At 35.5% G+C, this 15,893-nt stretch overlaps 2 protein-coding genes across 9 annotated transcripts in view; both read left to right on the forward strand.

Moving 5' to 3' along the window:
- Window positions 1-6,135, forward strand: part of tpm2 (tropomyosin 2 (beta)) — a 60,464-nt gene extending 54,329 nt beyond the window's left edge. For 4 of the 8 annotated variants that reach the window (XR_015500305.1, XR_015500304.1, XR_015500313.1 and 1 more), the window contains 2 exons: window positions 3,446-4,514; window positions 5,766-6,135. Coding sequence is in view for 4 of the 8 variants with exons in the window: in XM_087269228.1 (XP_087125354.1) it covers window positions 3,446-3,528 (83 nt within the window). In the remaining 4 variants the exon portion in view is untranslated. Of the gene's footprint in view, window positions 1-3,445 lie in introns of all 8 variants that reach the window. The other 4 variants (XM_087269228.1, XM_087269226.1, XM_087269231.1 and 1 more) reach the window with 1 other exon arrangement.
- The window catches only part of tln1 (talin 1), a 1,269,505-nt gene that overhangs the window by 253,850 nt on the left and 999,762 nt on the right, over window positions 1-15,893 (forward strand). The window lies entirely within an intron of this gene.

Below are 15,893 nucleotides of genomic sequence, written 5' to 3' on the forward strand. Positions count from 1 at the left end.
TGACACTACATTTCAATGTTATTTAGCAAAGTTTAAACTGTACAGTAATTTTGTTTTAGATAAGGTTGCGAAGGTTTATTTTTGTTTGATACAGTTTCGTTTGTTTATCTTCAAATGAATAGAAATTAATAAAATAATTTTTTTTGTTTTTCCTGTTTAGAATATAACTGAGCATTTATTTGTCATTAATAAGGTATTTATAAAGCATTAATTGTCCTCACTTTAGATTAGGTCACAGAACTGCATGAAGTTGAGTTAAAGCCTTTATTAACATACAAATTAACTATGAGTATATGCCTGAATAATAAGAATTATAAATGTTAATTTGAATAGTTTATTAATAATTTACTAACTCATTCTGAATGATCGTAAAAAAACACCAACTATACTGAAATAACTGGTTAGTAAATAATGTAATACTTAGGCCCAATTTTATTTTTGTCCCCTACCCCTTCAAAATTTACCCCTAAGAGTTGGGACAGCACTACAGCACCATGATGAACACGTCATCATATGTCATCGCGATCTCTTGCTTCATATAAGAGCAGACAATCACGACTGCTGTAGTTATTCCAGTTGTGTTATTTTTTGGCATTTATCTTCAAGAAATTACTGAAGGCAACGATATCATGTTATTATAACGATCTAATGTGGCAATAAGAACGTAACTGTACTGTGCATTTACATTTATACATTTATATGCATTTATTTATGTATTTTATCATCTCTGCGTCAAATTACAAAAAAAACAAATAACCAGTTATGTGAGGTGTTTATAATGCAGCGTCTATGGAGCTGAGAGTAAATTTGATATTATTCTCTCTCCTGACTGCTTTTATTAGTCTCACTCAATTTTTTCCCCTTTTTCTGAAAGTCTTGATAATACCATTGTGAAGTTTTTCTTTTATTTCAACAAATCAGGTTGTTAAAAAAAAATATTTGTTGTACTCTCCGATTCACTGCGCTCTAAGTTTTCCAAATCATGACGCCATCCGCTACTGAGAAACCTGGAAATGTGAAAAGGGTCTTTGGCCAATTATCCTGTGATGTGCTTTTCGCTGGGCACTTATGGACAAAACCTCTGAAGTGATAAGAGAAACAGTCAAAATATGCGTATTGGGGGACTGCAGGGACCAAGATTGAAAACCACTGACTTGCATGACCTTTCTACCTCATTCTGAGGCTTAGTTTGAACTCATCCCATCACATCTACTGGCAAAATACATAAAGTTACAATCTAACAAAATAAAGTTCAGACAATAAACTTTTTTATATTAGCCAAATTAACTTTTTCTCTTCAAACAGAGAAATTTTTATATTGCATAAACTCCATTTTTCTAGGTTGGGTACTCAAATAATTTATTAGTTTTTTTTTTTTATATATAAAATTTAAAAATCTACTCTGAAATAAGTAGAAACTTTAGAAAATAATGTTCTTGAGACACATTACTTTTGCACTGGGCTGTAATCCATCAAGATTGAGAAACTTCACAAGTATATTTAAGTTCCTTGAGGTAGCTTAGATTCAGAGCATATATTATGCCCATCAGCAGAGCACAGCGCCTTGAGATATCCATTCTATTTAGGATTCTCATGCCTTTAACCATGATAGTTTCCATCTTTTAGTTCAATTCCAAAGGAAACTCATCACCAATGATGGCAAGTGTCATCAGTTACCTTTCAAGGTCCTCCTCAAGTTCTTGTGTATTCTTATAAAGCAAGAAAAAAGCACTGCTAATATCAACTGTATTTACCAGGAGTAGTTAACACTGCAGTGGAATGGAGAGAATTGATTTGGAAACAAAATAAAACTCTGATTTCTTGGGACTTCTTGCTTGTTCAATGGGGGAGGAGCTTTGAAAGTTATCAACCCAATTTCTTTGGCTTGCTGCAAGTTAAATATAGTTTCAAACTAATTGACAAACATATTTACCTTTTAAATTAGCCGCATTTTTTTTTTTTAAATTATCAATATTTTCCTGTTGTGAAAATTTAATAAAATTATTCTGACAACTTAAACGTTTTAATCCAATCAGCAATTTAGAATTTTTACAACAATGTATTAAACTATGTAGTGGTAACAGAGCTCTTGAGGTATTTTTTAGAGCAATGGTCCTCAAAGTGGGGGTCGGGACCCCCCGAGGGGTCGCGGGACAATGAAGGGGGGTCGTCTGGTGGTTTCCAAAAATCTATTTATTTTTATTAAACCATAAGAATTACCATATTTTATCCATAACCTTCTGAAGAGAAAAAAATTGTCGTTTATACCATATATAGTTACTATAGTAGCTTATAGTTACTACTTCTATTGGATTGCAACCCCTGGGGTAATTGCATTATATTAAAGACACAGCAATAGCGTCAGATGCAGCAGATTTCAGAACACCTGGTTAAACTTTGTGGCCTATTTACAGCTCTCATACATAAAATAAAAATTAAAAGAAGAATAGACTTGGGTCCATTGGTGTGTGTGTGCCATTGCATGCAAGGTATCTGTATTTATAACCACTGTAGAGGATATTTTGGGTCACAAGTCACTGGCATTGTCATTTTGGGGGTCGTGGCCTGAAAAGTTTGGGAACCCCTGTTTTAGAGTGCAGTAAACATGTCAGGCTAAATAATTCAAATGAATCATTGACTTCTGCTGTCTTCGATTATTTCAAAAACAGATTTTTTTTACAATTTAAAATGGCGTCTTTGGATATATTTTCTGCAAGAGATACTGTTTTCCTAAAAGCAAAAAAAAAGCAGATAATCCTACACATACCGTAGGAATGGTATTTTAGAAATTTTGCGGTTTTAAAATATACCCTAAAATGTATACCTTAAAGGTTACTGTCCCATGCCTAACGTACAGTACTGTACAAAACCTGGCACTTTCATTTAAAAAAGGTTCACCAGATTGGTTAACAAGCACCAGTTTTGCCTTTCAAACAGAACAACCAACTTTCTGTGGTAAAGTAATTGCACTGTGTGCCATTCTGCTGTGCTGCTGAGGAGTAGATAAGGTTTGCAGCACAGAATGGTGAGACATGTCGCTCAATGATTATGTAAGTCACATGAAATCCTACATAACTGTTCACACAGCATTTGCATTGCAAAACATCAGGTCTGTGTCTGATTTAATACTATAAAAGTGGCACAAATCAGATTCCATGCGGTTTGGGCTGTTCACACTGTCAAGTCAAAAACAGATCTGATTGACATGTGGACAAAAAAGAAATCAGATTCGGGCCCGATTTTGTCATGTGAACATGTTCTGCATTTAGTTTGTCTCAGTTTGTTCTGTTTCTTCATATCAAATGGTATCAATTGAGTCCGCTTGTGGTTTTGGACATCACTTCAAATGGCTGCTCCCTCAAACAGTGCATTATTTAAAAGTATATGGGTGAATTCAGATACAGCCCCTGACTCACCAAGTCTCTTTTTGTTTTTATTTCAACAGAGAAAGTAGCCCAGGCTAAAGAGGAGAATCTGAACATGCACCAAGTGCTGGACCAGACCCTTCTGGAGCTCAACAATCTATAAGGATGAAGTCTTCCAGCACACTGAGCTCTCCATCGAGGCCTGGAGCGTCAGTTCTTCGCTTTGAGAAATGAATGTCTTATAGTCACACACTCGCCAGTTTGTTCCCAAACAGCCCAATGCAAATAACGTCTTGTAACCGTAGCAAAGCCAGCAGTGAGCATAATTAACATTTATTTAGAATAGTTTGTAATCAGTCCAAGGTTTCGTTTATAATGAACATGATGTTTACTACAAGTGTTGTTTTCTCCAAAGTCAGCCAGCAGCTTTTTTGACCTCAACTGATGAATTAAATGCTGAAATTGACAACTTTGGATTTTAAGGGATAGCTCACACAATAAATTAAAGTGTGCTCATTATTTAATGCCTCATAAGTGGTTCCAAACCAAAGAAGATACTTTGAAGAAGGCATGAAAACCTGTAACTATCGACTGTCATAGTAGTAAAAACACATGCTACAGATTTTCAGCATATTTCGAAATGTCTTCTGTTTAACACACGAAAAAAAAAAAGGGTTACTAATAAAGGCTTTGGAACAAGTAAAGGTTGAGTAAAAATGTTAATTTATCCGTGAACTATCCTTTAAAGCATAACAAAAATATACAGGAAAGGTTTTTGCACAATAGTTACACTTTTGAGATTACCGTTTTTAAGCTTTTTCATTGATGTCTACCAAAAAAAAAGCACAACTTGTGATTGTATTTTTGGCTAAGATCGCCTCTAAAACGAATGTTTCAGTCTGCAGTGCTGCAATCTTGTGGCCTTTTTGTGAACATAGCTTTTTTTAGATGCAAAATGTCATTTACGTCATCCATGTGGATCTCATGTACCACCAACAGGGAAGCTCCAAAAGTAATTTACGAAATACATTTGCTATATACAGACATGGATCCAATTTTAATGTGATTATAATAGTGATTAGGAGTGTATGATGGAACCTTTGTTTTTTTGACTAATCTTTCTTCTGTCTGATGTAGCTGACCAAATCTGTGAATTGCCTTTTATAGGGGAAATGAAGCATTCAGTCAAGTTTACATTATTTTGTATATTGGATTCCACTTTAATCAAAATACATTAAACAAACCTGTTTAATGTAACCATTTAGAAGAAAATGGCATGTTTTACTATAGCTTTTAAACTTATGGCTCCGCCATCTTGGAATATCGCTGTGTCTGACTGGGTTGGTTCCATTCCCTCAGATGAACAGATACAGTGGAAGTAAAAAACTGAACACGGAGACTGCAAAGCCTAATTTTACCCAATGCGTGAAGTTGTACAAATACAAGCAACAGATGTGGGTCTAATTTAAAATATCTATATTTATTCTATTTTTCTTTTTTCCCCCATTTAATTACCGACCATTTGATTCACTCTCTGAATTACGCTGCCTGACTGCCTGTCTGGATTTCAACCATGATTGTAACGGACTGAACACAAAGACTGGACAGTCTAATTTAACCCAATGCATGAAGTTGTGGACGTGTATCGCAAAGCTGGTGCAAATACAACAAACACAAGCATTTAAGTGTCTTCAGATGTATATTTTTCTTTTGTTAATATAACTCTCTCATGCTGCTCCAGCACTGCCTTATTAGGGGATTTTGATTCAGACTAATGCAACAATAAAAATGATGTATGACTTTGCTTTACTGAGTCACGTCTATGTGGATTGTCAAGACATGTTTCATCCTTTTCAAGTCGATCAACTCAATCTCTCAACATGTATGAAGGATAAAAAACCTGCCGTGTGAAAATCGCGCAGACCTTAGTTTGGTTTGAACATGAGCAGAGGTGAAGCTGTAGAAATGAAAAGTGAAAGTACCCGCTCCATTACGTCAGCACTGGACCTGGTTAAAACCCATACAGGCATTCAGACAGCGTAATACAGAGAGTGGACCAAAGCGCATCAAATGATCTGTAATTAAAAGGAAAAAAAAGAAATATAGAATAAATATATATTTATATAGGAGACATACATCTAATGCTTGTATTTGCACCCACTCCACGTCTATAACTTCACACAATGGGTTAAATTAAGCTTTGCAGTGCTTTTCTTTCACAGTATCTGTTCATCTGAGTGAAGGGGACCAATCCCGTGACGTCAGACACAGAGATATTCCAAGATGGTTGTGCCCTAGATCTAGATCTAACATGTTATTTTCTTCTAAATGATTACATTAATCTGGTTTGTTTAATATATTTTCCCTAAAGTCGAATCCCAAGTACAAAATTTGACTGAGTGCTTCATTTCCCCTTTAAGAGCTTGTATCAGTCACACTACTCAAGGCGATGATATACAAATTTAAAGTTATGCCGTTTTTTTTTTCTTTATCTATGTGAAGGAATGCAATGACTTTGTTATTAATTGGGGAAATCATTTTTACGTCGTTTAAAAGTGTCCTCTTTGTTTAACCATGTAGAAAATCCTAGGACAAAACAATGTAATTTGGTAAATGAAGTATATGAAAGGGATATAGGTAAAGAACCAGCTTTTGGTCATTCTTGCACACATTTTTAAACATTTCCAGCGATTTTTAACGCATCACTCATTTATGTATCCTATGCAAATGTTTGAGCTGTTTGATTAAAACTCGATTTTTGAAATCATAATTTTGACTCGTTTATTTGTTTGAATGCTAACCGGTCATTTATGGGGTAACTTTTGGGGTAAATTGTGTTGGAAAAACTAGTTATGTCTCTCAATACAGGGTGTCTACGGGGTCTTAAAGGGTCACAAACACCAAAACACATTTTTTGAGGTGTTGACAGTCATATATTTGTCCCTCACGGCCATAAACACTTTTAAGACATATTTCATATTTGGTATTTGGTTGTTAAAATAGGGGTCAAATACTGGACTTTGTCGTTGGGGGGGGGGGGGGGGGGGGGGCTATATATATATATCATGTTTTAATGTTTGATAATGAATTGCTTTGTAAGGTTCTAATATTTCTGAAATGTTTTTGTGCACACACACACACACACACACAGAATTCAAATTTTGAAAATGTGTTTGAAATTATCCATGAATGGGTGTTGTATAGTTTTGGACAACTTTGATGAAAGGATTTGATCCACTTCAAATGTTGACTACTGTGTAGGCTATGTCTATATATGAGGACAGGATAACTTCTGGAGCAGCCTTGGAGTAGTCTGTGAAGTAGGTGTCGGGATTGAATGAGGTTTTGTGGCCCAAAATGCTTACCTTTTATTATAGCTCCCTCTATTGGCCACTTGGTAACCGCATTGCGTTTGAAGGGATATTACACTCGCAACAAAAAAATCTGCTATCGTTTATTCACCCATCACTTGTTCCAAACCTGTTAAGAGTTTCTTTTTTTCTGTTGAACACAAAAGAAGATATTTAGAAAAACGTTGGATAGGGAAATAGTTACCAACGTTTTACAAAATAACTACTTTTGTGTGTAATGGAAGTAGAAGAAAATAAGTTTGGAACCACTTCAGGAAGAGTAAAATGTAATCAATTTAAATTTCTTGGGTGATTTTTTTAGTTTAGCTCCATGTATAATCAAACACACCTGAAGCTGATGAAGGATCATCTGAAAAACTCTGAAGCAGGTTGGAAATAAACTGAACAGTGGGTCAGAGAAGGATTGAAGGCCTCTGCTGTTGAGTTTTTCTTCAGCCCCAGTAATAGGGAGAGTGGGGTAAAGTGAAACCTTTTTACATTTGCTCCCCTTAAGCGAGCTAAAATTACAAATAAGCAAAATGTACATGTCTCATTAATTCAGAATGTTTCCTACTAGTAATGGAATTTATCAGACTACATTCAGGATATTGTTCATTGAAAATATAAATGTTTAAATAAAAAGTAATCTTGTGTCTCTCTTTACCCCGGTTTAAAGGTAAACTGATACAGACTAGAGAAGTCAAAGGGGTAAAGTGAACCCATTACTTTTTCCACATTGAAACTACCATTACAAATGTTTTAAGAGTTAGAATCCTGACAGCCACACATTTCAGAACTAATGTCGGACTAGTCAATTGTGGATTGAGGATTGGTCAGTTAAGCACATTTTTTTCTAAACACTTAAAAGTAACTCTGAACAAAATCAAATACACCAATTTCATTTAAAATATTTTATTTAACATTCAAATGACAGATAGAACCAGTTAGATTAGAACACAGTCTGGGGAACAGCACACAGGACCGCTTATAGTGTCTGAGGGTCAGAGAAAAGGACAATCAGAACCTGATAGGACAGTCTGGGACTCAGAACACAGGACTAGATCCACCTGCATCACAACATCAGTACTGTCATACCCTACAACTCCCACTCTTTTGTGTTTCCCTGGATTCTTTTGAGGAAATTGGGCATTCACTTCAATTGATCTTCATTTCTATAGTGCTTTTACAATGTAGATTGTGTCAAAGCTGCTTCACATGAAAGATTATAGTAAATTGAAACAGTGTTAGTTCAGTTTTCAGTGTTGAAGTTCAGTTCAGTTCAGTGAGGTTTAATATTCAATGCTGAGAGTTCAAATCCATCAATGCGTAGCTTCACAAGTCCCGAACCATGCAAGACAGTGGCGACAGCGGCGAGGAACATAACTTCACCAATTGGCGAAAGTAAAGGATTAAAAAACCTCTAGAGAAACCAGGCTCAATTGGGCACGACCATTTCTTCTATGGCCAAACGTCTTGTGCAGAGCTGTGGTCTCGGCATTGTGAAGAGCGCTGGACGTCCATCGTGAAGAAGTTGCAGGTGGGAATGGTCACCAGCTGGTGAACAGGCTGGCCCTACAGAATCAATGCGAGGACTCGTCTGTCACTGGGGTCTCACAGGATACGGCCTGGTCCAGGATTATGGAAACCTTGGCGGAAAAAAAACATAGGTGCAGATGCCGTTTAAATTATAATGTATTTTGGGAAGTGTTCCCGGCTCTGGTTGCCCTAAATAATGCAGACTAACAATCCTTTAGAGCAGGGGTTCTCAAATGGTTTGGCCATGGGACCCACATTTTTACATGGTCATCAGGTCGCGACCCAAATTTTTAGGAACTATAATGCAATTTTAGAAATTATAATTAATTTGTATTTATTTGTTAACAAACGCAAGTAGTGACAGATAAATCATAAGAAAATCACCAAGACTTACAAATAAACAATATTTTATTGCTGTCATTTAACAAAATGTATCAAATTATAACAATATTACAAATGAAAAACGACAAATACCGTTAACAGTGGTTAGGGTAAGGAAAGGTTCAGTTACCATGAACTAAACTGAACTGTTAATAAAACATGTTGTCTGGATTGTACATGTCGTTTTAATATAGAAGTTTTCGTGCTCTCTTGTGAGAGCACCTCAATACATATGACACACTGAGGCTTTACGTCTTTTTTTGTCGTCAAAATATGTAAGTCCATACTTTACATATTCGAGGTTGCACTTGCGCTTCGATATATTTGTTGCTAAAATTAAATGAAATTTCACATGTCAAACGGTAGGTTTGTCGCGCACGCATTTCAAAATAAAAGTCCAGTATAAGCAAAATAAATTAAACTTTTGTTGTTGTTTTGACCACTCACTGAAAATTTGGGTCGCGACCCACCAGTTGAGAAGCACTGCTTTAGAGGATTTCGATTCAAACAGCATTTGTGTTTCATGTGCATGTGCATAAGTTCCTAGATTAATGTTGATCCTGAAACAGCATTCCAATTAGACAATCAGAATTAAGGGATAAATTTACTGTTTATGTTAATTTAGGATCACGGTTAGATTTATGCACTTCTACATGATTGTTATCCTACTATTATTCCTATCTGATTTTAGGAATAATTTACATTAGTTGAGTTTAAGGGTAGGGAATAGGTATAGACTAAATTTTCTAACAGAAATGATTTTCCAGGATCAACATGGATGTTAATCCAGGATCACAAAATCTCCTTTTCATCTTTGACCTACATGCCTTAGAAGAAAGTAAGTTAATTTTCTGGTTATGCTTATTTAAAAGTATGACCCATAGGACAACAAACTGTATAACTACTGTTGCTACAAATAATATTTTTTCTACTAATTTTTAGTAATTTTTTCTACTTTTTCGACTAATAATAAAAGGTTTTCAAAAGTTACTCTTGAGCACTAAGGAAGACATTTTGAAGAAAGCTGTACACCTGTAACCATTAACTTCCATTGTAGAAAAATACAAATAGTCTACTATACAAGTCAATGGTAACACGTGTTTAGCTTATTTCATAATACTATCTGTGTTCAACGGAAGAAAGAAGGAGGCCAGACTTTTTTTGACAAGTACACCATGAGTAAATAATGCAGAGTTTTAATTTTGAGTGAACTACCCCTTTAGGCCTCCGCGAGTGTTTACAGTAGTCAGCGTCCGGCAGGCACTTTTTTCCAGGGGTTTCAGTACAGCGTAACCGCTACTACGTCATCTGATGGGCGTGGCCTATCTGTGAATTTGCATAGGTCACGGATCATGCGCAGATTGTGAAAACAGCCGTTTGATTCAGATACCTGTACGTATTCGCAGGGGTTTCGTGTCCAATACCTTTTTTATGCAGTACAAAATAGCTGTCCTGATCGCAGGTGTTTCATGTGAAGTCAGTGTATGTTATATTAAACAAATTAACTTAAGATACCTCTCAGATTACATTAATACTGTTATAACTTAAGATACCTGTCCTCATGTATCCCAGGGCTTTTGTGTCAAATACTTTATACATTATATACAGTAACATCAGATACCTGTCCTGATCTCAGGGGTTTCATGTATGATCGCTTTTATATGTATTACCATCAAATACCTGTCTTGATCCCAGGGGTTTCATGTATGATCACTTTTATATTATATACAGGAACATCAGAGACCTGTCTTGATCCCAGGGGTTTCATGTATGATCACTTTTATATATATTAACATCAAATACCTGTCCTGATCCCAGGGGTTTCATGTATGATCACTTTTATATTATATACAGTAACATCAGATACCTGTTTTGATCCCAGGGGTTTCATGTATGATCACTTTTATATTATATACAGGAACATCAGAGACCTGTCTTGATCCCAGGGGTTTCATGTATGATCACTTTTATATATATTAACATCAAATACCTGTCCTGATCCCAGGGGTTTCATGTATGATCACTTTTATATTATATACAGTAACATCAGATACCTGTTTTGATCCCAGGTGTTTCATGTATGATCACTTTTATATTATATACAGTAACATCAGATACCTGTTTTGATCCCAGGTGTTTCATGTATGATCACTTTTATATTATATACAGTAACATCAGATACCTGTCTTGATCCCAGGTGTTTCATGTATGATCACTTTTATATTATATACAGTAACATCAGATACCTGTCTTGATCCCAGGTGTTTCATGTATGATCACTTTTATATTATATACAGTAACATCAGATACCTGTCTTGATCCCAGGTGTTTCATGTATGATCACTTTTATATGTATTACCATCAAATACCTGTCTTGATCCCAGGGGTTTCATGTATGATCACTTTTATATGTATTACCATCAAATACCTGTCCTGATCCCAGGGGTTTCATGTATGACCACTTTTATATTATATACAGTAACATCAGATACCTGTCTTGATCCCAGGTGTTTCATGTATGATCACTTTTATATGTATTACCATCAAATACCTGTCTTGATCCCAGGGGTTTCATGTATGATCACTTTTATATGTATTACCATCAAATACCTGTCCTGATCCCAGGGGTTTCATGTATGACCACTTTTATATTATATACAGGAACATCGGATACCTGTCCTGATCCCAGGTGTTTCATGTATGATCACTTTTATATATATTAACATCAAATACCTGTCCTGATCCCAGGTGTTTCATGTATGATCACTTTTATATTATATACAGTAACATCAGATACCTGTCCTGATCCCAGGTGTTTCATGTATGATCACTTTTATATTATATACAGTAACATCAGATACCTGTCCTGATCCCAGGGGTTTCATGTATGATCACTTTTATATGTATTACCATCAAATACCTGTCCTGATCCCAGGGGTTTCATGTATGACCACTTTTATATTATATACAGGAACATCGGATACCTGTCCTGATCCCAGGTGTTTCATGTATGATCACTTTTATATATATTAACATCAAATACCTGTCCTGATCCCAGGTGTTTCATGTATGATCACTTTTATATATATTAACATCAAATACCTGTCCTGATCCCAGGTGTTTCATGTATGATCACTTTTATATTATATACAGTAACATCAGATACCTGTCCTGATCCCAGGTGTTTCATGTATGATCACTTTTATATATATTAACATCAAATACCTGTCCTGATCCCAGGGGTTTCATGTATGACCACTTTTATATTATATACAGTAACATCGGATACCTGTCCTGATCCCAGGGGTTTCATGTATGATCACTTTTATATGTATTACCATCAAATACCTGTCTTGATCCCAGGGGTTTCATGTATGATCACTTTTATATATATTAACATCAAATACCTGTCCTGATCCCAGGTGTTTCATGTATGATCACTTTTATATTATATACAGTAACATCAGATACCTGTCCTGATCCCAGGGGTTTCATGTATGATCACTTTTATATTATATACAGTAACATCAAATACCTGTCCTGATCCCAGGTGTTTCATGTATGATCACTTTTATATATATTAACATCAAATACCTGTCCTGATCCCAGGGGTTTCATGTATGACCACTTTTATATTATATACAGTAACATCGGATACCTGTCCTGATCCCAGGGGTTTCATGTATGATCACTTTTATATGTATTACCATCAAATACCTGTCCTGATCCCAGGTGTTTCATGTATGATCACTTTTATATTATATACAGGAACATCAGATACCTGTCCTGATCCCAGGTGTTTCATGTATGATCACTTTTATATACAGTAACATCAGATACCTGTCCTGATCCCAGGGGTTTCATGTATGATCACTTTTATATATATTAACATCAAATACCTGTCCTGATCCCAGGGGTTTCATGTATGACCACTTTTATATTATATACAGTAACATCGGATACCTGTCCTGATCCCAGGGGTTTCATGTATGATCACTTTTATATGTATTACCATCAAATACCTGTCTTGATCCCAGGGGTTTCATGTATGATCACTTTTATATGTATTACCATCAAATACCTGTCCTGATCCCAGGGGTTTCATGTATGATCACTTTTATATATATTAACATCAAATACCTGTCCTGATCCCAGGGGTTTCATGTATGATCACTTTTATATTATATACAGTAACATCAAATACCTGTCCTGATCCCAGGTGTTTCATGTATGATCACTTTTATATTATATACAGTAACATCGGATACCTGTCCTGATCCCAGGGGTTTCATGTATGATCACTTTTATATGTATTACCATCAAATACCTGTCCTGATCCCAGGGGTTTCATGTATTATCACTTTTATATTATATACAGTAACATCAAATACCTGTCCTGATCCCAGGTGTTTCATGTATGATCACTTTTATATATATTAACATCAAATACCTGTCCTGATCCCAGGGGTTTCATGTATGATCACTTTTATATTATATACAGGAACATCAGATACCTGTCCTGATCCCAGGGGTTTCATGTATGATCACTTTTATATATATTAACATCAGATGCCTGTCCTGATCCCAGGGGTTTCATGTATGACCACTTTTATATTATATACAGTAACATCGGATACCTGTCCTGATCCCAGGTGTTTCATGTATGATCACTTTTATATTATATACAGTAACATCAGATACCTGTCCTGATCCCAGGGGTTTCATGTATGATCACTTTTATATGTATTACCATCAAATACCTGTCCTGATCCCAGGGGTTTCATGTATGACCACTTTTATATTATATACAGGAACATCGGATACCTGTCCTGATCCCAGGTGTTTCATGTATGATCACTTTTATATATATTAACATCAAATACCTGTCCTGATCCCAGGTGTTTCATGTATGATCACTTTTATATATATTAACATCAAATACCTGTCCTGATCCCAGGTGTTTCATGTATGATCACTTTTATATTATATACAGTAACATCAGATACCTGTCCTGATCCCAGGTGTTTCATGTATGATCACTTTTATATATATTAACATCAAATACCTGTCCTGATCCCAGGGGTTTCATGTATGACCACTTTTATATTATATACAGTAACATCGGATACCTGTCCTGATCCCAGGGGTTTCATGTATGATCACTTTTATATGTATTACCATCAAATACCTGTCTTGATCCCAGGGGTTTCATGTATGATCACTTTTATATATATTAACATCAAATACCTGTCCTGATCCCAGGTGTTTCATGTATGATCACTTTTATATTATATACAGTAACATCAGATACCTGTCCTGATCCCAGGGGTTTCATGTATGATCACTTTTATATTATATACAGTAACATCAAATACCTGTCCTGATCCCAGGTGTTTCATGTATGATCACTTTTATATATATTAACATCAAATACCTGTCCTGATCCCAGGGGTTTCATGTATGACCACTTTTATATTATATACAGTAACATCAGATACCTGTCCTGATCCCAGGGGTTTCATGTATGATCACTTTTATATTATATACAGTAACATCAAATACCTGTCCTGATCCCAGGTGTTTCATGTATGATCACTTTTATATTATATACAGTAACATCGGATACCTGTCCTGATCCCAGGGGTTTCATGTATGATCACTTTTATATTATATACAGTAACATCGGATACCTGTCCTGATCCCAGGGGTTTCATGTATGATCACTTTTATATGTATTACCATCAAATACCTGTCCTGATCCCAGGTGTTTCATGTATGATCACTTTTATATTATATACAGGAACATCAGATACCTGTCCTGATCCCAGGTGTTTCATGTATGATCACTTTTATATACAGTAACATCAGATACCTGTCCTGATCCCAGGGGTTTCATGTATGATCACTTTTATATATATTAACATCAAATACCTGTCCTGATCCCAGGGGTTTCATGTATGACCACTTTTATATTATATACAGTAACATCGGATACCTGTCCTGATCCCAGGGGTTTCATGTATGATCACTTTTATATGTATTACCATCAAATACCTGTCTTGATCCCAGGGGTTTCATGTATGACCACTTTTATATTATATACAGTAACATCGGATACCTGTCCTGATCCCAGGGGTTTCATGTATGATCACTTTTATATGTATTACCATCAAATACCTGTCTTGATCCCAGGGGTTTCATGTATGATCACTTTTATATGTATTACCATCAAATACCTGTCCTGATCCCAGGGGTTTCATGTATGATCACTTTTATATATATTAACATCAAATACCTGTCCTGATCCCAGGGGTTTCATGTATGATCACTTTTATATTATATACAGTAACATCAAATACCTGTGCTGATCCCAGGTGTTTCATGTATGATCACTTTTATATTATATACAGTAACATCGGATACCTGTCCTGATCCCAGGGGTTTCATGTATGATCACTTTTATATGTATTACCATCAAATACCTGTCCTGATCCCAGGGGTTTCATGTATGATCACTTTTATATTATATACAGTAACATCAGATACCTGTCCTGATCCCAGGGGTTTCATGTATGATCACTTTTATATTATATACAGTAACATCAAATACCTGTCCTGATCCCAGGTGTTTCATGTATGATCACTTTTATATATATTAACATCAAATACCTGTCCTGATCCCAGGGGTTTCATGTATGATCACTTTTATATTATATACAGGAACATCAGATACCTGTCCTGATCCCAGGGGTTTCATGTATGATCACTTTTATATATATTAACATCAGATGCCTGTCCTGATCCCAGGGGTTTCATGTATGACCACTTTTATATTATATACAGTAACATCGGATACCTGTCCTGATCCCAGGTGTTTCATGTATGATCACTTTTATATACAGTAACATCAAATACCTGTCCTGATCCCAGGGGTTTCATGTATGATCACTTTTATGTTATATACAGTAACATCAGAGACCTGTCCTGATCCCAGGGGTTTTGTTTATGATGACTTTAAATAAAAATAGAAAATAAATATGAGTTATGTTAATTAACTAAGATCGAGAAAGAAAAATTAACCACGATTTATTACAGAAAATGTGGTATTTATTTGTTTAAACATGACTGAATACTATATTTTAAACTACAAAAACACGGTTAATCTTACCACAACCATTATTATTTGGTTTAAAAAGGAAGTACAAAAGCCCAGAGACAGTAATACGGATTAAAACGAGGTCAGATGTTTTTACTCATTAAA

This window comes from Danio rerio, chromosome 10 (assembly GCF_052040795.2).
Source record: "Danio rerio strain M-AB ecotype USA chromosome 10, GRCz13ab, whole genome shotgun sequence".
Classification (NCBI taxonomy): domain Eukaryota; kingdom Metazoa; phylum Chordata; class Actinopteri; order Cypriniformes; family Danionidae; genus Danio; species Danio rerio.